Source organism: Mus caroli, chromosome 2 (assembly GCF_900094665.2).
Source record: "Mus caroli chromosome 2, CAROLI_EIJ_v1.1, whole genome shotgun sequence".
NCBI lineage: Eukaryota > Metazoa > Chordata > Mammalia > Rodentia > Muridae > Mus > Mus caroli.
In genome coordinates this window covers 144,867,127-144,890,926 of record NC_034571.1, presented here as the reverse complement: position 1 = coordinate 144,890,926, position 23,800 = coordinate 144,867,127, and the positions used below count along the sequence as shown (strand labels likewise).

At 49.7% G+C, this 23,800-nt stretch overlaps 1 protein-coding gene across 2 annotated transcripts in view; it reads right to left on the bottom strand.

The window, feature by feature from the left end:
* The window catches only part of Ttll9 (tubulin tyrosine ligase like 9), a 44,294-nt gene that overhangs the window by 6,689 nt on the left and 13,805 nt on the right, over positions 1 to 23,800 (bottom strand). For both annotated transcript variants that reach the window (XM_021156838.1, XM_029474733.1), the window contains 9 exons: positions 17,647 to 17,758; positions 16,298 to 16,483; positions 11,012 to 11,080; positions 10,576 to 10,650; positions 9,012 to 9,102; positions 7,483 to 7,523; positions 6,582 to 6,669; positions 1,421 to 1,479; positions 409 to 605 (listed from right to left, as the gene is read on the bottom strand). In XM_021156838.1, the coding sequence (XP_021012497.1) occupies positions 409 to 605; positions 1,421 to 1,479; positions 6,582 to 6,669; positions 7,483 to 7,523; positions 9,012 to 9,102; positions 10,576 to 10,650; positions 11,012 to 11,080; positions 16,298 to 16,483; positions 17,647 to 17,758 (918 nt within the window). The remainder of the gene's footprint in view (positions 1 to 408; positions 606 to 1,420; positions 1,480 to 6,581; positions 6,670 to 7,482; positions 7,524 to 9,011; positions 9,103 to 10,575; positions 10,651 to 11,011; positions 11,081 to 16,297; positions 16,484 to 17,646; positions 17,759 to 23,800) is intronic.

The window sequence follows — 23,800 nt, the reverse complement described above, 5'->3', positions numbered from 1 at the left end:
CCCCCCCCCCCCGTTTCTCTGTCTCTGTCTCTTTCTGTCTCTCTGTCTCTTGCTCACTCTCTCACACACACACCCTGCACCCCCCTTCCCTGGTTTATCATGGCCTATCTGTGAATAGAAATAAGACTCCTCAAGAAAGGTCTTACAACATAGATTCAGTTAAAAATTGGTAGAGATCCCTTTGGAAGAGGCCTGCACCAATTAGATCTCATTTATCCTTAACAATTCCTTAAAGACATAGTCAAACCCAATTTGCACACTGGTAAACTGAGGCACAGGAAAAGGAAGCATGTCTGAATTTATACAGACATGCAGAACTGGGTTTCAAACCATGGTGGTCTACACTGGAGTGTGTAGCCAATCATGACCCCCACCCCACCCCGGCTCTCTGGGCCACTGCCCACTTACGGCTTGAGATCCTGGTCAATGAGGATGTCATAGCCATAGAGCTCAAAGCAGTGCTTATCACTGATGATCACCTTCTGCACGCTCTGCAGGCTCTTGATGAAGATATTGTCCATGTCACTGAAGAGTGTCTCCACGGCCTTAGGACCATGCTTGGAAGCCAGGTACTGCCTGAAGCGCTGGAGCATCCACTTGCAACCCTGAGGCCCAGGGAGTTGGGTTGGGAGAGGGGCCAAGTTCACTGGAGCCTACCTGATGGTTCTTGAATGAACCCATGCATACGGTCCCTCCAGCCTGGCAGGAGGGCTCCACCTGAGCCCTGGGGTTAGGAAATTTGGGTATGCCCCTCTCTCTGGAGTGAATAGTTACATAGCTAAGAAGACAGGCTGTCTCTGGCCCATGGCCTATACAGGCGGCTTCTCCTGGTAGCCTTCAATGGTGCCCTCTTAGGGTAGAAAGCAACCAGTATGCTTCTGTCCCTAGGATTATGTGAGATGAGTGTGAACTCATCCACGCCCCTGGCATGGCCCTTAACGCTGAGAAGTCTGAGAATTCTATAGCTGTACTGACTTTCAGGCTATCATATGGATTGATGGTAGGTAGATATGATAAACAGATGATAGATAGATAGGTAGGTAGATAGATAGATAGATAGATAGATAGATAGATAGATAGATAGATAGATAGATAGATAGATAGATAGAGATTTATAGCTAGATTGATGATTGATAGGCAGAATATCTGTTTAATACACTGGCTGATAGGTTGGTTGACCAGTAAGGGACATCTAAGATATGAGGATAGATCACATTTTGTTTAGGAGGTACATTAATTTGACATTCAAATATTGAGGTTCATGCCAAGTGGCTCCCCACTGTAGCCTTGCCTTAGCGCTGCAGATGGGAAAGGGTGATCCTTCCCTCTCTGGTAACTTGTGGTCTATCTTGGGTTCCATGTCGCTCTGCTTGTCCCTCCCCACTTGGCCCAGGAGAGGGAAGGTGCGCAGTTTCCTCACCTTTTTTAGGTAGTAGTCGGGCGATGTCTTCTGCACAGCAACATTGGTGAGGTGAACATCTGGCAGAGGTTGGTGGTTAAGGGCTAGTGTGGACAGAGAGGGGCAGCCATAGCCCCTGCTGCCCCAAGGACTGAACTGAGACCCTGGCTTGAGAGTTGACAAGGAAAGCAAAAACAAAACAAAACAAAACAAAACAAAACAAAACAAAAGCAAGACAAAAGCAAGACAAAAACCAGCCAAAGTTCACATACATGGGCTTTGCAGTGAGATGGGCCTGGGTGCAAATTCTAGATGCATCTTAGGGGCTGTGGATTCCTGAAGGATCCAGGTGAGCCTGTTTACCAGGTGTTCTGGCTAGTCTTATGTCAGCTTGAGAAAAGCTAAGAGTTATCTGCAAGAAGGGAACCTCAATGGAGAAAATGCCTCCATAACATCCAGCTGTTGGGCAGTTTCTTAGTGATCAATGGAGGAGAGCCCAGCCCATTGTGGGTGCTTCCATCTCTGGGCTGGTGGTCCTGGGTTCTGTAAGAAAGCAGGCGGAGCAAGCCATGGAGAGCAAGCCAGTAAGCAGCATCCTCCCATGGCCTCTGCATCAGCTCCTGCCTCCAGGTTCCTGTCCTGACTTCATTTGGTGATGGATCACAGCGTGGAAGTTTAGACCAAGTAAGACCTTTCCTCCCCAATTTGCCTTTGGTCATGGTGTTTCATCACAGCAATAGAAACCTAAGATACCAGCCTGTTGGCTGGGAGCACCCAACCACACACAATGGCTTCCCGAGGCTATTTGAGGGACTAGATGGAGTGCCGTTTGGGTACCCCACAAAATACTCCAGCACCATCTCATTTGCTCCTGGATAATCCCCATGTCATGGGTGGGTGAGACTCGGAAAGAACAGGCACAGCCACTCAGAACCCCTTCCTGGGCACCTCTCCCCCAGGACTATGCATTGTGGATCCCCAAATCGCATGAGATGACCCAACATCCCAGGACCTAATTAGAATATTTGTGGGCTGGGGAGGGGGAGATGCCTGGTCCCTTGCCTGAGTCTAATTCCCCTGCAGTACATTTCTGCCTGTCCTTGGCACATGGAGCAGGGCAGGGCAGTTCCAGCCTCCTGGAAGATGAGAAACCTGTTCATGTGAATTTCCTAGTTGTCATCTTTAGACTTCTTCAAAGGTTCTTTTTTCTTTCTTTCCTTCTTCCTTTCCTTTCTTTCTTTCTTTCTTTCTTTCTTTCTTTCTTTCTTTCTTTCTTTCTTTCTTTCTTTCTTTCTTTCTCATGTTTATCTGTGAGGTTTGTTTTTAATTCTCTGTTTTGGAAGAAAGAATACATGGCCAACCACGGAACAGGAAAAGGGCCCTTCTGTTTGTGCTAAATGCTTTCCAAAAAGATCCCAAGGTAAATCACAGAAAGATGGGCATCCTACCCACAACAGGGCAGGAGCACCGGGCAACCAAGTGCAAAACTGCCTGTACCACCTAAGGAGATGCACAGAGCAACCCCCTTCCTCACACTACAGACAAAATCAACTTCGAACACATTGCAAAATTTTCTTGCAAGAGACAAAACTAAAAATTCTTAAAAGAGCACTCAGGGGTAAGTCATTGTCACTTCAGTTGGGCAGAGTCCCTTAAATCATTGTCACTTCAGTTGGGCGGAGTCCCTTAGCTATGACACAAACAACTGAAGAAATAGATACAGTGGATTTTTATCAAAAATCAAAATCTTTTGTGTGCTAGTAATCTTATAAAAATAAAATAATTGTTATTATTATTATTAGTGTGTGTGTGGTGTTCCCCACACCTTTACCTGGTGAACACTGCCTCAGGCCATTTTGTTATTTTTGTTAGAGTGAGCGTTTTTTTCCTCCCCAGTTCTGGATTCTCTGTTTTCAAAGTTAATAAGTTAATGACTGATGAGTGGCCTTTTACATTGCTTCCTAAATAAAACAAGCTTTTAAAGAGTGGAAATCAGTAACAGCAATTAACGGAAAAAAGCAGTCATGAATTGGAGAAAGAGCAGGGGGCGGGGCTCTGTGGGAGGATTCGGAGGGAGGGAAGGGAAGGGGAAACCGGCATAGTTATAAGCTCAAAAATAAAGGATAAATAAGTCCTAGGGAGACAGTATATTTTAACATATCTAGCAATAAATGTAAAATGTATTATCTCTTTGGGGGGAAAAGAGTGGAAATGGGGTTGTTAGCATATCAGTCTCCCACACGGCCCCTGTCTCCTTTAGACACCTTCTTGTCAGGGTGTTCTGCATCTCAGCACCTCCACCTGCTCAGCGGAGAGTCAACACCATGCCGCTCCCGTCTTAGAACTCAGCCCCCAGCACTCAGGTGTGAGTGTGTCCTATTTGTGTCTATACGTGTATATATGCTTGAATTGTTGCATGTGAACTATATATTACATCTACCAAAGTTAAGGTCATTGCATTTCTTGGTTTGTGACCAAAAAAATATTATTTAAATATTTTTAAACATATCAATTTAAAGATTGATATGTTTAGGGTGGGGCAATAGCTCAGTCACGAAGTGCTTGCCTCCCTGAGTTTGATGTCCAGAAGCCATAGGGGAAAAAAGTTCTAGGAATGGCCAGTCAGGATGGCACTTATGTTTAATTCCAGCACTCAGGCTGGTAACTCTCTGTGAGTTCAGGGCCAGCCTGGTCTACAAGTTGAGTATTAGGCCATCCAGGGCTACATGGTGAACCCCCATCTTAAAAGGCAACCAACCAACCAACCAACCAACCAACCAGCTCTGGACACAGTGGCTTGTGCTCACAGTCCCAGCACTGAGGAGGAGAGACTGCATCAGTAGGACTGGCAGCCAGCCTAGTGGAGCAGGGGCGCTCCCAGCCAGGGGAGACCCCAGACATGTAGGGAGCCTCGGTAGTCTTTTCTGTGTATTTTAAGAAATTGAAAACCATTTACAAGCGTGGTGCAGTCTCTTAGTGTACATATTTAGTGAGTGGAGCCTGGCTGGGGTCCTGGAAGGGCGCTGCTTGTTCAGTGTGTCCTCAGGATACACGGGGCTGGGCCAGCAGGCTGGAGTGGCATCCACTGAAGGGGCGCTCTGGCAGACAGCGCTCTCTGTGTCTTTGGCGTGTGTTACTTAACTTTACTAAAATTAAAGGCAGCAGAACAAACAAACTAAATAAAGTTGATGGCATGCATGTGGCAAATGCTTGTTAGAACTGCAGGATAGAATTAACATACTGGTAGGGCGAAACAAGGAAAATAGCTTGTGATGATTTTGTGTGTAGGAGGACCCACACCCTGTCTTAGGGGCAGGCAATGCAAGTGTGTTACTTCAGGCACATCCTTAAAATGAAAGATGAAAGAGTGACAGAGAGAGGAGGCTGGCCCAAAGCCGGGTTGGAATGTCTGCTTAGAGTGCTGCCCTGACCCCCGACCCCACGGCAGGAAGTCCTGCCAGTTGGCTTCTCCTCCCAGTAGGCCTGGATTGTTCCTCCCTCTCCTTTGAAGAGCAGGCCTAAACATTCAAATCCAAAACAAAAACTGCCTATTTGGCTATTTGACTGGGCAGTGGTGGTCCACGCCTTTAACCCCAGCACTTGGGAGGCAGAGGCAGGCGGATTTCTGAGTTCGAGGCCAGCCTGGTCTACAGAGTGAGTTCCAGGACAGCCAGGGCTACACAGAGAAACCTTGTCTCGAAAAACCAGATTGATGCTGGCCCCAACTCACTCTATAGCTGAGAATGGCCTTGAACTACTGAGCCTTCTGCCTCTACCTTCCAAGTGCTGGGATCGCAAGCTTGTGCCTTCAAGGTCTGTTTGGGGTGATGGAGGAGCAGACCAGAGCTTTGTGCATGCTGGGAAAGCAATCCACTAGCAAAGTCCTGAATTTTTTTTTTAAACACAGGGTCTCACACTAAAGCCCTGAGTGGCCCCAAAGTCATATCCTCCTGTTCCAACCCCTAACATGTTAAGATTACAGGCTTGTGCCATGTGTCAAATCTTTTTTATTTACATACCCAGTAAAGTATTTACTCTATCATACCCACTCTTTTTGATTTACAAAAAAAAATGTATATGTTTTGTAGACCATATATTAACCTGGCTCAAAAGTAAAAATGTAACACGCACACGTGTGTATGTATGTGTATGTGTGTATATATGTATATAATCTCCTTTCCACTCACTTTTCCTCCCTAAGACAGTTTCTATGTCTAGTTTTTCTTCCCTTCCTTTTTTTCCCCCCCCAGGGCTGGGATCAAATCTGTGGCCTTGCTTATAAGGCAAGGGCTCTACCACTGAGCCACACTCCCAGCCCTGATTCAGTTTCTTGTCTAACATTCCAGAGATGTCTATGCATTAGTACAGAAAACATAGACATAGTTTGGCCTGAATGGGAGTATCCCTTTCGCTGTTGTATTTTTTTCTTAGAGACTGTTTTCCATCAGTATCTAGAGCAGGCTCCAGCATCCCACCTAACAGCCATATAGTACTCCACTAGAGCAGGTTCCAGCATCCCACCTAACAACTGCATAGTACTCCACTGTACAAATGCTCCTCTTGTCTTGTTTCCTAGGTTTTGCTCTCTCTCCATCATGGGCACGCCATAGGCAGTCTTTAAGCTTATTCCGTCCCATGTTGTGTGCATGCACACCAAAGGGGCTTGCTGGCTCATATGTGTCTGGCTCTTGACAGCTATTCCTCAGCTCCTTCAGGGGTTGTACTGCCTTACAATCCTGCCAGTCACACACACACCACCCTTCACCTGCAGCTTTGCCAGGGCAGTGTGGTATCTGAGCTTTGGCTTCTGCCAGTCGGATGGTGAAGAAGGAACTGTGTTTGAGTGAACGAGGAAGCTGAGCCCTGGGAAGATGCGGGAGAAGGGTGCAGGGGTTCTGCACAGCTCAACCTGTCTGCTCCTGTGACCGTGGGTAAACCCCAACAATGGGTACCCATGAAGGCCACCATCACTCAGGGACATCTGAGGGGTGCTACCCTGAGCAGATCCACTTCCTGAGAGCCTGGAAACCCCCAGAGAGAAAGGGCTGGGCTCTCCTGTCTAGGGGACCTGGCAAGTATCCTTCTGGTGGTGAAGTTTTCGGGGAGGGGGATGGGGGGTGAGGGTGGGGAGCTGGCTAAAGGAGGGGAATGAGGACCAGGAGGAGTACCACTGGGAGGATACAGTGGTCATCGATGCTATTCAGTGTGAATCGAGTGTTGGAGAACCTGGCAAAGCCATCACGGTACAGCCATGCCCGCAGAGGGATGTACTGTGGGGGATGAGGGAAGAGAAAAGGAAAACGAAGCTCAGAGTGTTTCCATGGCACTGATTGTCTCACCTGCCTTACCTCTACCCTGGAGGCCCTGCCTGCTCTCAATAGTGGCCTCATTCCCTCTACTCCCACCCTGTGACTCCATCCCTTCCTGCCCTAACGATGGGTCTACTACCACACATGACACCCCCAGCAGGACCTAAGGTCCTAAAGGATGGGCTGAGCCTGAGACAGTGTGGAGTGGTGTGTACAGCAGGAAGGTCTGAACACATGGTGAGTGAGTGAATGAATGAGTGAATGAATGAATGAATGAATGATAAATGGGTGAGAGGCTGCAGCAGCCTCTAGAGTTCAGCTGGATTTGAATCCCAGTTCAGCTCTTTACCTGCTGTGTGACCTTGGGCAAATCATTCAACCTCTCTGCATCTGTTTTTGCTTTTACTTGTTTGAGACAGGATCTCCCTACGTAATGGGCACAGAACTCACTATGGAGACCAGGCTGGCCTTAAGCTCGAGATCCTCCTACTTCAGCCTCCCAAGCACTCTGGGTTAACCTCTCTGCTTCCATTCTCATCTGTAAAACGTGGCTAATAACAGAGGACATCACTGGGTTGTTACAATGGCTGGGGCCTGGTGCTCAGTAGGTGCTCACTACATGTTTGCTATGGTCTCCTGAAGGACTGAATGAGAGATGGGAGGAATGCAGCTGCAGACATGGGCAGCTAGGATGTAACACTGGGGACATGCCCCTCAACAGCCTTGTCCCTCCATGCCCCTAGGCTCACAGGAGGCCCAGCCTGAGAGACTCACCGACATCACCAGCACGTAGACGCGCAGGTCAAACTTGCGGCCTATGGGAAAGAATTGATTCGTGTAAAGGATACTGACTGGCTGTCAGACAGTAGGCTAGGTTTCAGACCATATCAGGAGATGGTCAGACAGACAGGGATCTGCCAGTTTGAGGTGCCAAGCATAGCTACACAGGGCACAGGGAGATGGTTGGGTGGGGCAGTGTTGGGGCAAAGCTGGAGGCTTAGTGGCCAAGGAAGGCCCTATGAGAGGTAGAGACTGATGGATAGATACATAGACAGGTGTAGGCCCAGCCCAGGCTGGGTGAGGCCTTCTGGCTGGACCTTGACCCAGATGGGCAAAGGTTGTAAGCTCAGGGGAGGGGAAAGAAAGAAAACCGAGGCAGGTGGCAGGGTCCAGGCCATGTGCAGACGAGGGCAGTGTTGTAGACAGGGCCAAGTCTCCAAGCAGTCTTTGGGATTTGTTCTACAAACTATAAAAAGCCACTGGCAAGAGTCGATGCTCCTCAATGCTGGGTTGGTGTGGCGTCTAAGGGGCTGGGGTAGTGATACACCAGTGAGGCCATTACAGCCATCCAGGTGGGGAGACCACAGCAGCTAGGAATGGAACGGAGGAGAGAGAGGTGGCCAGACAGACAGCTTTAAGATGATTTGAGCTTGGCGACGATCAGTAGAAGTGGGGCTGGAGAGACGGCTCCGTGGTTACGAGTGTGTTCTGCTCTCCCACAGGGCCCGAGTTCAGTGCTCTGCACACCCATCAGGTGGCTTACACCTAACTGCAGCTCCAAGAGAGCAGATGCCTCTAGCCCCCCGCAGGCACCTGCACATACTCACGCACAGACATGGGCACCTACATATAATTAGAATAATAAACACAATTTTTAAAAAGAGTAAAAGACAGTGGCCAGAAAGCACCAGATACACCCAGACACTTCCCAGATCCTAGCTTAGTAACCTGGGAGAGGAGAGGCCATGGCTCAGGTGGAGAAGATGTAGGGCAGGCCAGCCTTGGGCACAGTTTCAAATCTGAGGCACACTGGCACAGAGTTGCTAGAAGAGTCCCAAGAGACTTGGCTGGGGACACCAAATCGATGGGGGAGGGAAAAAGAGAAGAGACCCTACAAAGGTCACTGCCAGAGGACGAGGAGGGCATTATGAGAGAGGCAAGTGTCATTAGCTTGGCTGCAGTAAGACTCCTTCGGTGGCTTGCTTCTGTCTGCTCATATGGAACACAAGCTCTTAGAATGCAGCCCAGGATGGTGGTTGGCACCAAGGAGGCTCTCTGTAAATGTTTCACTGGATGAAAGCATGCGTGCATGAACTGGCTTTCCAAGGAGAATGTTCTGGAACCCAGTGGGAGTGGGAAGAGCAGAGTAAGCTGGGGTCATTGCAGAGTCACAGCTACAGGTAGGAGCATACGGAACAAGTCTCTGTTTCTGTGTCATTTCAGGCCTGATGACAGGTCAAGCCCTTGCTGACTGCCCTGTTGCCTCACTGTTCAGAGGGTGGGGGATGACACAGCCATCTCACCTCCTATTAAGTAGGGGTTTTCCACGTAACGCTGAGCCACGTAGTTCTCCACCGGGAGGTCATCTTTCTGATCATCAGAACTCCTTGTGTCCTGGTTGTGAGAACACCAAATAGTAACCACCAAGAGTGCCCTGTGTCCTGGGTGCCAGGTCGGGCACTCTCCCTGGGATCTCTGATTGGATCCTTTTACATCGAGTCTCTAAGGTAGGAACTAATGCAATTTCCATTTACACATGCGCACCTGAAGCACAGAGAGGTGGGATGACTTGTCTGAAGTCACACAGCTGGCCAGAGGTTCAGCAGGGGTGTGGAGCCATACGTAGTTCAACACCAGAGCCTACATTATACTTTAGACCCGGGCTGCCTCAAAAGGCCACATGTGGACATTGACATTTGCATCCACATGGATACTACATGCTGCGACATGAACAAAACCTGAAGCCAGTGGCTGCATGAGATAAGCCAACAACAAAAGGACCCACCACCCGGAGTCACCTGCATAGTCCAATGCCTACCAGCAGAAAGCAGGAGGATTGTGGAGGTCAGTATGGGATATGTAGTTTTGATTTGAGGTGGTGCAAACACTCTGGCCATGGGGTTTCCTAACAAGTGCGCAATATGAATGCCCCTAGTACTTCAGAACTGAACACTGAAAAATGGTCAAGGTGGGGCTCAGTCAGTGTACAGCTGGACACACACACATGGGGACCCCAGTGTAGATATCCCCAGCACCCACTGAAAAGCAGCCATGTAATCCCAGCACCAGGGAGGCAAAGATAATAGGATCCGTAGGGCTCGCTGGTCACTCAGCCTAGTTGAAGAGGTGAGCTTCAGGTTCCCTGAGAGGTCCTGCCTCTAAAGTAACTGGGGAAGATGCTCAGTCTATGCCCCGCCACGTGCATGCAAATGATTAAAATGCTAAATTCTGTGTTCTATACAGTTTAATCAATCCATTGGCAGAGGAGGTGGAGATAAAGGGGGAGGGAGTATTGCACAGATGGACTGGCAGTCTGCTGAACCACACCCTCTCAGGTCTCAGAGGAAATGAAATTTCAAAAGTTTAGCTCTCTGGTGAGTTTAGTGGCAGTTCACTTGCCCTCCAATATGCAAGGCTCTGGGTTCTGTGGCTGTCACAGGGCAAGGTAGAGAGAGAAGGGAGGGAGGAATGGAGAGAGGGAGGGAGGGAGGTTGATCAATTCTCTTTGTTAGTCCAGCGCTTAGCCTGGAAGAGCTCCTGCCATGGCTGTAGAAGTTCTAGCAGGGCTGCCTTAGAGGACATCAGAGCTCAGCTGTCTCTTTCCCCTCCTACCCAACAGCTCAGGGGACAGCAACACTCACAGGCACAGCCCTCCCTGTTACCCCTGGACCCCATCTCAGTGACCTCATGAAGAGCCAAGACCAAAGCCCAGAGTCACAGACACCCTGGACTCACAGCCTCACAGTGGTCAGTGCTTGGACTAGGGGCTTCTAGTCCTCAGGGCAGAGCCTGCTCCTGCCCAGCCATGGCGCCCACTGGGGCAGCCAGGCCTCTCCTTCCTGGGCCCTTCTCACTACTTCTACTCACATGGCTGCCTGAGGGATTCATGTTGGCACGAGCAGGCTGCGTCTCCACTCCGGTGGGTTTCTTCCCCGAAGTGCCCTGCCAGGTAGGTGCAAGAGATACATTGGGACGTGCATGCGGCAAGAGATATTTGGTAAGCACTCGCTTGTCTCCCCTGGGAGTTGAGTCCTCCTGCTCCCCACACCCAGCACCACTGTCACCTCCAGGGTTCACAAGGCCCTGATCATATCTCTAAGAGCACAGCTGTTAATGAGGGTCCTGTTCATCAGCACATCAGATCCTCAGCAGGCACTAAGAAGGGTGGGGTGAGGTCAGGATTTGAACCCAGAGCTGGTACTCTTGTGGGCAACCTTGACAGACAGCCCTATGAGTTCTGGGGGAAGGAAGGTATGGCCTCCTCCTGGAGGGTGAGGCTTGTGAGGGAAAAAGGTGGCCTCACCTTCCTCCAGTCCATGATGTCTTTCAGTCTCCGGAAGAGAAATATGCCCTTCCCCTGAGATCGGGCAACCTGGTGGCGGGGTGGGGGTAGGGGAAAGGCAGAGCTCAGCTCAGGGTCCATGTCCCCATGGGCCCCCATCTCTGCCCAGAAGACTAGCCATTCAACCCCCATGGGGCTGGAGGAGGAAAGTGAGTTGGGCTTTGCTACAAAGACGTACATTTGCATGAATAATGCAGAAGGACAGACAATTAAAAAACCATCTCGGCCAGTCCTGGAACATATCATCCGATGCTTTTTTTGGAAATCAATTTGCCTTCCTAATTAGGTTTTGCTTCGGCTAATACTGGAATCAATCTGCCTTTACTGCACCCTGCCATGGGTAATTCATGTCCCTCCCCCAGAAGCAAGGGGGCTGGGGGAATCTTTGATATCCTGTGGTGTTTCTGCCGCCTAAGATGTTCACCTGCCTGGCCTTGTACAGAAACATCGTCAGCAGACTCACTACTCTCTCCACAGCCCACAGTCCATTGGTACTGCCGTTAAACAATCATCAAAAGGTATATTGGTACATGTGTGAATGCATGTGGGGTGTGTGTGTGTGTGTGTGTGTGTGTGTGTTGCTGAGGATCAAACCCAGGATCTCACTTTTGCTAAGCGCGCACTGGATGGCAGAGCTACAGACCATCCCCACGGTCTATGCTGCATCTGTCACTTAGAAGTCTAAGGTTTCCCAGCGAAGCCTGTAGAGAACTAAGATCTGCTGTCTGGCTGGGCTTCTGTGGCCTCTGAGACCAACTTTGGCTTCCTGTGCCAGTTCAGGCCTTTAGTTATCTGGGCTACTGAGCAGGGGCCCCTGAGGCATCTTTTCTCTGGCACTCACCCAGTAGGTACAGAGCATTCTTCCTCCCTGCTCCTCTGAGCTGTGGTCCACCAGGCAAGGTGCACCAGGCGAGGTGCAGACTCGGAAGGCCTGGCAGCAGGTGGCTTGCTCACTTCTGGGCAGTGCAGGAAGCAGAGCAAAGTGAATCCTTCCTGTCTCTCCTTTTATTTAGTCTGTGAGCCCAGCCCATGGGAAGCTACCATCTCCATCCATGATGGATCTTCTCTATTCAACTAGCCCTCTCTGGAAGCGCCCTCTGAGACACCCCCAAGGACACACCTCATTAATTTTGTAGGTGTTTATTAATCCAATGAAGCTAACAATGTGTTATCACAAGTCTCAGTGTTGCCAACGTGATACATAAACACATCACCTTAAACCACAACATTCTGCCCCCGGCCTCACAGAGTCATGGCCGTCCCAACGTGGAATGCACACATTCTGACTTTAACCCCCTACCTAACACCTAAAATTTCTATTCAAAAATCATAAATCCAATCAAGGCATGGTGGCTCACACTTATAAATTCCAGCCCACGGGAGGCAGAGGCAGGCAAATCTCTGTGAGTTTAAGGCTACCCTGATATACATAGTTAATTCCAGGACACACAGAGCTACATAGAGACAGACCCTCCCTGTTTTAACAAAACAAAACAAAACAGAACAAAAGGTCCTAAATTCAGAGGCACTCACAGTGGCACACGACTCTAATCTCAGTACTCAGTAGGCAGGGACAGGCTGATCTCTTTGAGCTTTAAGTCTAGCCTGGTCTATATAGTGAGACCCTGTCTAAAACAAACAAACAAACAAAAAAAAACAACCAAAAGTCCTTAGTCCAAGGTCTCTTCCAAGATTCAAGGCAATTTACTAACTATGAGCCTTTGTACACTAAAAACAGAAGTTACATACCCTCTAATACACAATGACATAGAAAAATTATATTATCATTTCAAAAGGGAGGAATAGGGCATAGCAAGCAAAGTCCACAGTGAGATTGAAACAACAGGGAGGATTCCAGTCCTGTCACTCCAGGGCAGCACGTGGGGCTGATAGGATCTTGCACAGCCCCGTCCCCCCAGCTCTGCCATCTGCAGCACAGCCTTCCCCTCGGAACAGTTCCACTCTGCACTTGTGGCTTTCCCTGGCAGACATGCTACGGCCACAGCATCTTCAATGCACTGGAGTCTCCATTACACCTTGGGCTTCCCCTTCACACCTTCACCCATGGCTTCTTGGGGCTTTCTGCAGGCAATCCTACTCTGCTGCACACTTACTGATTTTTATGACCTTCTAGAACCCCGATGAGAGCCTCCATGTCTGCTTCTCACCCTTGAACTTTTCACGGCTGCACAACCAGAGCTGTGTAGATGCTGCTGCTGAGTTCTGCCACCAGCTTGAGGTAGAGTCTGGTGCTGGGATTGAACCCATGGTCTTGGCATACTACCCGCAGGGCCACATTGGAAGCCATTATAACTTCGGTTTTGTACGAGTGTGATCCCTCTCAGTCCTTATTCCCAAGCAGGTCAACTCTCAGGACGCAGTGACAGTCTCAGTGACAGTCTCAGCATCTCCATTCAGACACAAAAGAGTAACAAAATGTCCTCGAGTGGGGAGCAGCTAAGGTTGTCCAAGACACCACAACCTCGGGTCTGGAGCAGCTTCCTGGACACAGAGACTGATGGAAAGGCACAGTCCTGACCCTCACACCTGATGCCTTGCACTCTGAGAGAGACTCAAAGAGCTGCAGTGCTCCTGGGTTTGGGCTCCACCCAGCCCCCCTCCATCCCAGCAGGGGAGCTGGAGAGGAAGGGCAGATGGGAGAAACGTTGGATGTGCGCGATTTCTTTTACAGTAGACTGGACTTAAATTCTGTTTGGTTTTGTTTTAGGTTTTGTGGGACTGACGGTTGAACCTGGGACCTCAGGCAGGCTGACAAGTGCTTTACTACTGAGCTACATCCTCAGCCCTTAGACTGGACTTTCCATAGCCAGATCCAAAGGCCTATTTATTTGTTTAGTTGATCCTTATTGTTATTTGTGTGTGCATTTACATGTATTGGGTGTGGTTCCTGTGCCTGTTATGTGCACATGTGTGTAGAAGGCAGAGGTCAACCTCAGATGTCATCCTCAGGAACTGCTTGCCTTGTTTATTCGATTTGAGACAGGGTCCCTGTGTCGGTCGCACTGGCTGGCCTAAAACTATTCAGACCAGGCTGGCTTCAAACTCACAGCCTGGGATCAAAGGTGCAGGTCGCTGCATCCAGCACGTCAGCTTTACTTTTTGATAGGAGCTTTCATTCATACCTGGGACTCGGTGCAGGCTGGACTGGCCAGCCAGCCAGCCCTAGGGACGCTCCCATCTCTAACTCTTCAGTGTTGTTGGCACAGGGTGCTAACAATAAAACTCAAGTCATCACTCTGTAGCCAAGGGTGTCTTTGGATTCCCAATCCTCCTGCCTCTACCTCCCGAGTGTGCCACTGTGCCCAGTGGACAAAGGCCTATTCTTATCCCTAAGAGAGAAAAGCTGAGAGATGGATGGTCCTAGGGCCCTGAGGAGAGTCTACAGACCAGTACCAGGATGGGGGTGGGGCATTGCCAAAGCTCCCATATATTTTCTGTGTCTAAGGAAGAGGGTGAGGGTAGGGTGACAGGGCACAGCCTTCTGCAGGTAACTGAGGAGTGAGGCCTGGGATTGGTTTATGAAGATGTAGCTACGTAGCACAGATGCCCGGAGGGGGATGGACTTGGGTAAGGCAGTGCAGAGGGAAATACACTCTCTACCCTGTCCACAATGTCCCCCAGGAAGGTGGCTCCTGGGCTCCTGGTTCTTTCCCAGAGTCCTGAATAGGCTGGTGAGGCAATCTGGTGGCAGCAGAGAGGAGAGGCTGAGCAGAGAGCTACAGGCAGCCCCAGCTGCATCAAGTGGCACTGTCTGCTAATTGGGAACCAGCAATTGCACATTAAGTCTCTTCCTTTCCCTGCCCACTGCCTTTGTTAGTGGTAATACCATGACAGCTGTGGTTAAGAGGCGGAACCTTGGCTCTGTGGGTAGTGGGGTGTGTGTGTGTGTGTGTGTGTGTGTGTGTATCCTACAGCTGAGGCATGCTGTCTGGGAAACGAGAAAATGAGAACAAGTGCCTGTTATATTCTCTTATTCTCTTATTCTCTCTTTCTCTCTCTCTCTAAAGTCTCACTCTATGGCCCAAACTGTTCTGAAATTCACTGTGTAGCTTAGGCTGGCCTTAAACTTGTAACATCTCTCCTGCCTCGGCCTCTTAAGTGCCTGGATTCTAATTCTTTATCTGCCACCAGTGAGTTCTGTGACCTGGGACAGTACTGACCCAGGTCTGTCATGGGACTTGATTTCCCTGACGCTGCACATGTTGGATATAAAATACACATGTTAGATGAAAGGCTTGGAGTTAGATGCTCAACAGCGGGCCATTTCTCTTATTTCCAAGAGTTCAGGAAACATCTTCCCATCACAATGCTCCAGGAAGCTCTGGTCAGATTCACAAACCTGTGTAGCTGGGTGCAATGCTTTTAATCCTAGCACTCAGGAGGCAGAAGCAGATGGATTGCTCTGAGTTTGAGGCCAGCCTGGTCTACATAGTAAGTTCCAAGGCAGCTATGTAGAGAGCAACAAGACAGGAATACATAGAGAGACTCTGTGTAGTACATAAGCAAACCTGAGTATGCACACGCCTTACCCAGGAGTGTGTTCAAAGGCAGAGTCACTGGGCAGATCAGGTGGGCCTGAGCAGTCTGGTCTAATTCATGTGGGGATCTCCTAAGGCAGGAGCTGGAGAGATGGCTCCACAGTTAAGGGCACTGGCTTCTCTTCCAGATGACCCAAGTTCAGTTCCCAGCACCCACGTGGCAGCTCACAACTGTCTGTAACTCCAGTTCCAGAGGATACGATGCCTTCTTCTGGCCTCTATGGGCAATGCACACAAGTGGTACACAGACACACATGCAGGCAAAGCACACATACACATCAGATCACTAAAATATTTCTTTAAAAATAAAAGGTTGGAAAGCAGTAGTTCCCAAATTCCGTGCAGCTTGGAACTCTGCAGGAGAACCTGCAAGAGGACTCCCCAGGTGTCCAGCTGCAGACCCCGGAGGGGCCTGTGAGAGTGTTTCCTGAAGTGTCCCAGGGTTCTCTGTGGGAGCAGGAGCCTGGGGGTGGGTGGGTGGGGGGCTGCGGGGGCGGGGAGGGTTGTGGGGAACGCCCCCACACCAGGCTCCGCCCAGGAGCTCAAGCAGGACATGTATGGCATAGTTCCGACACAGAACTGCTTCTTTTTCACGAAGCCTCCAAGGGACACGAGGGGTTCAGTTTTGATACTGGGCCTTCCTGGGACCCCAGACCTCAGCCCTGACTCTCCCTGCAGGGGCACTCACAGGCTTCATGATCCAGGTGATCCCGGGGTTCTTGCGAAACTCCTCCACAAACAGATGGTACTCACAGGGCATCTCAAAGGTTTTGGGGAAGAAGTCACACTTGGCTGCCTCCGTCTTTCCTGACTCACGCTCCAGGTGCTTCCGGAAGCGCTTCAGGTTCTTTACCATGTAGTTTTTCCTGGTAAGCTAGGCAGCAGGGGAGGGCAGACGGTGACCCTCCGTGCCCTGCCTTGCCCACTTTTATTTAGAAAAAAATATTTCATTACATTTATTTATGTGGGGAAGGGGCTAAAATAAAAGAAAGGGGACACGATGACTGAGGACACGATGATTCCCTTTCTGAGCTTTTGTCCTCAGCAGTGAGTCGACCCCCCCCCCCACACACACACACACCACAGAGGGAAAAGAGTGTTGGCCCACTCTGACCCTGGTCAACCAGCAAAGCCCTATTCGTAGTCACTTCCCTACTCACGAGCCAAGCCAAGGGTCCTATTTCAACCAGTTCTGTGTTTGTGGACATAAATGACAATCCAATCCCCACAACAGAAGGGACACATGGACACCTTAAAGCCAATAGAAGATCTAGGCATAGTGGCCCATACCTTTAATCCCAGAGGCACGTGAATCTCTGTGAGTTTGAGGGCAGCCTAGTCTACATAAGGGAATTCTAGGACAGCCAGGACTCCATAGACAGACTCTGTCTCAAAAAACAAAACAAGCAGCCGGGCGCACGCCTTTAATCCCAGCACTCGGGAGGCAGAGGCAGGCGGATTTCTGAGTTCGAGGCCAGCCTGGTCTACAAAGTGAGTGCCAGGACAGCCAGGGCTACACAGAGAAACCCTGTCTCGAAAAACCAAAAAAAAAAAAAAAAAAAAAAAAAAAAAAAAAAAAAAAAAAAAAAAAAAAAAAAAAAACAAGCAAACAAAAGACTAATGGAAGAGTAGGGAGAATTACCAAGATGGGAATACCTGAACCCTAGAATAGCCTCAGACCCCCTTAGAGTCAGCAATACCCATCTCTGGGCGCCCCTCTCTCTAGAGAGCTCCAACACTTACTGATAAGTCTAGCTCCCTTTTCCAGTATTGTGGGTATTTAATCGATAAAGCCCACTAATATTGAAGGTCAGAGGGCAACCTCTGGGAGTCTGTCTGGGTCTTGGGGATCACACTCGGATCCTCAGGCCTGGACACAAAAGCCTTTATCTGCTGTGCCATTTGCTGGCCCTCCTGCCCACCTCTTGGTACCAGTCTTCACTCTCACACTCTCAGAGTAGCAGGAACAGTCCAAAGGACTCCAACAGATAGCCAATGGCTCAAAGCCATCCTCACGTCACAGGCCTGGAGGCTCACCTCGTAGTGGTTCCGGAAGTGGCTGATGCGCACGTGCTCATCCATGTAGGTGTGGTCAAAGTTCTCCCGCAGCCAGCTGACGTCACACCAATAGAAATCCCATTCGCCTTCACTGTGGTGAGGGAGACAAGGGTCAGACCTGAGCACCACAGCGCTGCACCAGAGCCCAGAGTGCCTTCTCAACAGACTGATCACCCCTGCTCCAGTCTCAACTACTTCCTAAGGTGCAGGGTGCTCCCTGCTTAAACATCCCGGCAGCTCCTCCGTGGGTACTCACTGCTGCCTCTGCAGGATGCATTGTAGGGTAGAACAGAGAATCCACCCTCTCTGCCCCTGCCTTGCTACTTTAATTTGGATTTTCATTGTCCCCCTAAAGCTGAGGTGTTGATAGCTTAGTCACCAGCCTGTGGCAATCCTGGGAGATAGCAGAGCCTTTAAAGAAGGGGCCTGGAAGAAGGATGTTAGTTCATTAAGGGCGGGATATTAGTCTGGCTTTGGCTTCTGGCCTTGCCTCCTGCCTACCATGAGGTCCCATCATGCTTTCAGCCTAAGAGGGGAGAGCCAACTGAACATGGGGCCAGGCCTCCTCAACCAAATAAGCCTTTGGGTTTTTGTTTGGTTGGTTTTTTGCTTTTTTCAAAACAGGGTCTCACTATATAGCTCTGGCTGGCCTTGAACTCACAGAGACCCACTTGCCTTCACCCCACCCAGTGCTGGGATCAAAGGTGTGTGTCACTGCTCCTGGAATTCTTTCCTGTTTTTAAATTAATTTATCTTAGAAGACATTTTGCCAAAGCAATGGAAACCTGACTGAATACCCCCTTTTTCCTGCCCGCACGCCCTCCTACCCCCCACCCCCATCCCTGCTTTTTCTCTTTTCTTTCCTATTGTGGCCAAGTATTGTGAGCTTTGAGAAGCACCTTGAGCCAGGCGGTGGTGGGGCACGCCTTTAATCCTAGCACTTGAGAGGCAGAGGCAGGTGGATTTCTAAGTTCAAGGCCAGCCTGGTCTACAGAGTGAGTTCCAAGACAGCCAGGGCTACACAGGGAAACCCTGTCTCGAAAAACAAAAACAAAAGAGAGAGAAGCACCTTGAGAGGCAGGGATGAGGAGGTAGCTACCTGGAGTGAAGAATGAACCAGGCCTGACTTTGACCAAGTCAGGAAGAACGCCAAGCCTACTGGATTTCCCAGCTGTCCCTTTCAGCCCAGGGCCTCCAGGCTACAAGGACAGGGAGAGGATATGAGAACCTTCTCTGGTAGATGGCACACATGAGTTCTTAATGTGTGAGCAAAAGTGACGGTAGCTGGCTGCTCACACACACTGACCTTCTCATGGATGCTTCCCGGGTGCTGCGCCAGCATCGCACCGACAAGCCACTCCACTGTGGCGACTGCAAATTCTGACCTGCCTGCAGGAGCTGCTGGCTAAGTGTCCAGGTGGCTAAGCTCTGAGATTCCTATAGAGCAAGGGGCACAGTGGCCAGCGAGGTCCACTGGGTGTTAGAAGTTTGCTAAAACTAAGGATGTAGATGGTTTCTCGGCTCCTCTCAGCGGCTGGATGGGGGTTTCTTCTGGATGATGACCAGGCATGTGAGGGAGCTTGGCCTGCGGGGGTGCAGTGTGGGGCTTGAGGAGTCCCTCCATCCCTTGCAGAGGACATTGTGTGGGGAATGTCTCTGAGCATGAGGGCCCTGTACTTCCACCAAGCTCCAAATGATTGTTTTCAAAATTTAATAGCCACATCCCTGGACAATCCCAAATAAATCCCACTGGCTAGGATATAATGGCCTGTGGGATGCAGTGGCGCTGTCGGGAATCACCGTCTCCAAAGGTCAAGAAAGCAGAAAGGGATCTGCTTAGGGGAGGAGGGCCAGCAAGATGGAGAATCGAGACAAGGAATGAGGAAATGACAAAGTGGCCGGTGTGCATTCGGGACAGTGGTACATGCAGGGCAGTGATACCTGACAAGTGCCCAGTGTGTGTGTGTGTGTGTGTGTGTGTGTGTGTGTGTGTGTGTGTGTGTGTGTGTATGTATGTGGCTGAAGTATGCTTGGGAACTATTTTAGATGCTAGTTTTAAAAAAATTAAAGAAAAAATTTCCACTTTCAAATTGTGTCCTGAGTTTCTTTTTAAACAGGCCAAGGGGTTTTATGGACGTTTCTGTAAAGATTTACACATGAGCTACCTGCACAGGAAAATATGCTGTCATTAATCACCAAAATAAGAAACATCACAATGACATCCACGGTGGTTTGTCTATGCTTGGCCCAGGGAGTGGCACTATTAGGAGGTATGACCTTTTTGGAGGAAGTGTGTCTCTGTGGGTTTGGGCTTTGAGATCCTCCTCCTAGCTACCGGGAAGCCAGTCTTCTCCTGGCTACAATCAGATGAAGATGCAGAACTCTCAGCTCCTCCCTCACCATACCTGCCTGGATGCTGCCATGCTCCCCCACCTTGATGATACTGGACTGAACCTATAAGCCAGCCCCAATTAAATGTTGTCCTTTATAAGAGTTACCTTGGTCATGGTGTTTGTTCACAGCAGTAAAGCCCTAACAAAGACAACACCCCAGCTGACATGTACCCGGAAGTCAATTCCTTTTTAATGGATAATAATGAGTGTTGACAGGGATGTGGAAATACTGGGATTACATATGCTGCTGCTGGAAACAAAATGGAGAAGCTACTTCAGAGGATTCTAACACTTCCTCAAGAATTTAAATGCAAAGTTTCCACAAGGTGTTTCTCCCAGGAGAAATGAAAGCATATCTACTCAAAACTTGTACGCGGATGTTCACAGCCTTTATTTATAACACTCCTAGAATATCAATGGTCCAGATGCCCATCTGCTAATGAATAGATAAGGAGAATGTGGTACATCCATGAAATGGAATATTACTCAGCCAAAAAAGTGGGAGGGGCATTAATGACCTCATGCGCTGTCTAGAATGCATGAGGCTGGGTTCCACCTCCAGCAGTGGAATGGGAGACAAGGCATAGATGAATTCAGGCTCAACATGGCTATATCTTTGGAACAAGTAGAGGCCAGACAAACTTGGCAAGGTGGCTCTTACTTATAAATGCCGGCACTCAGGAGGACTGCTACAAGTTTGAGGCTAGCCTGGGCTACATAGTGAATATCAGGCTAGCTTGCCACAACGGGTTTACACAGGGCTACTAGCAAGACTCTAACATGGGAAGGAAGAGAGGGAGGGACAAAGAGAGGAAAGGAGGCAGGGGGGGGGAGGGAGGGAGGAGAAAGGGAGGGGAGAAGGAAGGAAAGTGGGAAAGAGGAACGAGAGGGAGGAAAAGGCAAGCAGGGGAGAAGACAAAGGAACGGCACATTGTCCAGACCATTTCTATGAGGTTGAGTAGACCAGACTAAAGGCCAGGGTGGGGGCTGCGAAAAAGAACAGTGGGCAGGTCTACACAGTGAGGCTGAAGACAATCTGGGCTATGAGAGAAAAAAACAAAAAGATGTGGAATTGGTTCTCCTTGTTGTTGTTTTGAGACAGGTTGGCCTTAAACTCACAGAGCCCAGATAGAGCTGTATTGTTTGAAAAAGGGTTTATCTTCTGGCAGATGAAATTACTTTTCAATAAGAAAGGAATTGATAAAGGAGGAGATGTCACTGCTGTGGCTGCCCCAGGCGGGCTCGGGGAAGACCAGCTGTTCTAGAACTGTCTCCTGGGGGGATGTTCACTATAAGATAGCAGTGGGTTTCAGAAACGCAAGGATATGAATGGGCAGTGACCAGCGCTTCACTCCCAGCATGGCCCGGGGTTTGTGAATTGACTGAGTGACTGAGGATGTATGAAGGCTGTCTCCAGGATGCCAGTGAGAGGCAGTGGGAGTAAGATGACAAAATATCTGGCCAGATGTTGTCAACACTCCAGTAAGCTGGATTGGCAACAAACAGAGAGGTACTGTGAACTGTGTTTCAGAGCAAAGCAGTCATGAGGTTGGGGAGCTGAAGGACCCTTTGGGTGACCCTCAGCTGAGGTCTAGAGGGTGAAGGGGGGTGGCAGGGTCAGGCAGGGTCAGTGGGAGAGGGCTGGAGCAGGGTGGGGCCCTGGGGTTGGAAAGGTTGTGTTCAAGTATGTGAAGGAAGCCATAGAGGAAACTGAGGTGGCAGAGCTGAAGATGAAGAGCTAAGTAAGACCCAAGAGAGCAAAGGCTCGCAGAGCAGTGTGGACCAGGATCTATCCTGGATCTACTCAAGGATCTACCCGGGATCTATCTGGGATCAGGTCTGCAGGTTCACTCATGTTCATTCCATGAGGCCACTCTTTAATTATGGAGGAAGATATTAAATGGCTAAGTTCAGGTCAGAAGTTCTTCTACCTTCCCATTCTCTTCCCTGCTCCCTAGGCAACTCCGCTGGTCACACCGGCTTTCTTGGCAGGAAGCAGAGAAAGGGACATGTTTGGCCATATCTGTTCTAAACTCTGACCTGAAAGGTCTCAGCCAAGACCTAATTCTGTTTGAAAATACAAGTCCTCAAGGATGAGGCTTTGGGTTCACGGGGAATAAAGAGGTAGCAAGCTTGTCCTGATTTGACAACTCTTGAGACGGCCAGTCGAGGATCAGGCATTGAGTGTGACTCCCATAGTGTCAGCCTCGCATCCCCTGCTACCAGTCTGAAGAACAGGTTGGGAGAGGCAGGGAAGGACCCAAGGACACACAGCAAGGGGAAATTATATCTTTTTTCTCTGCACTGCCCTCCAGCCCCTCCAACCCCTTCTCTAGCTTGTCCCCTGACTCATCTTCCATTGCACCAGGGCCTAGGGCTCCGGCTCTAGGGAAGGATCCCAGGATGATCATGAGATGACCAAGGCAAACCAGGGCAGCTGCCACCATCAGCTTCACTAGCACTGAATAATAATGAAGGACCACCTGGATGCAGCCCCGTTCCAGTGGGCTGATTCAGTTACAGCCCATCTTCCTGCTGGACTGAAGCTCTGGGGTTCAGAGCGCTTGCTTGCTTCCTCCCCTGCTCGGGGAAAGGCTGCTAGGAGTGGGTGGGGACGAGCCAGTTCTGCAGGCACTGCAGGCACTGGTCACACATCCTGCTCCATGGCTTCCATGCAGAGCACTCTCAGGATGGCATGTCTATTACTCCCTACCCTGGTTTCCCACTACTGAGATGGGGATCATAAAGACACTTGCCTGGAAGATTTGAGGTGGAAGATTTGTGGTGTGGCTAAGAGATGGTTGGTGTTAAGTGCTTCAGGGTGCTCAGGTGGCCTAGTGACCAGGACACAATGAATTGCTTGTTGGATACCTTGGCATGGGTGGCTATTAGGTCCCTATACCACAAATCCATGCTCTTTGCAGAGCCTCACCATGTAACTGTGACTGTTGCTATGAGACCAGGCTGACCTTGAACTCACTGAGATCTGCCTGCCTCTGACACCCAAGCACTTCAATTAAAGGCGTGCACCATCACACCCAGCTAGAATTTCCTGAATTTATCTGGGAACATATGGTGCACTTTCTTTGAGATTTCCATGCAGTGAGGTATGTGGCGAATGACTAAGTCCCACCAAAGACACAGTGAGGGGCAAACTCACGTATTTCACCTCCCCTTGCCACCGCTATTTGAATGTAATGCTGAAGTTCCACCTCAGGTCACAAGGATGAGGCTTCACTCATGAGAAAGTGGGATAGAGAGACAGAAGGGGATGGCTCCACATTGTGAGGGGGTTGGGGTAGAGGACTCTGCAATTTCTGGATTTTCAGATCCAGAAATTTCCACCTGTCAAAGCCCCCTGTGGGTTTCTGTGACATATATCCAAGCCTCAGCCCTCGGTAATTGTACCTAATGTCATGTGCCAATATATTATCATCTCTCTCACTGTCCCCAGAGCCTAGCACAAAGGAAATTTGGGCCAAGCCAGTCAGGTCACTCATTAGGCCACAGACTAATTAGTGGCAGGGGAAGAGCAGTCCTTGGCCCGGCTGGTCCCTGGTGAACTCCTGCCAGCGGGAAGCAGTCCTCAGTTCTGCTGAGAACGAGGAGACAATGAGAGGGCAGAAATCACCCAAAACCTGGATGGCATTCTACAGGCACACTTGCATGCTGTGTTAGTTTTCTCCTTGCTGTACCTAAAATATCGGACAAGCAACTGAAGGAAGGGAGGGAGGGAGGGA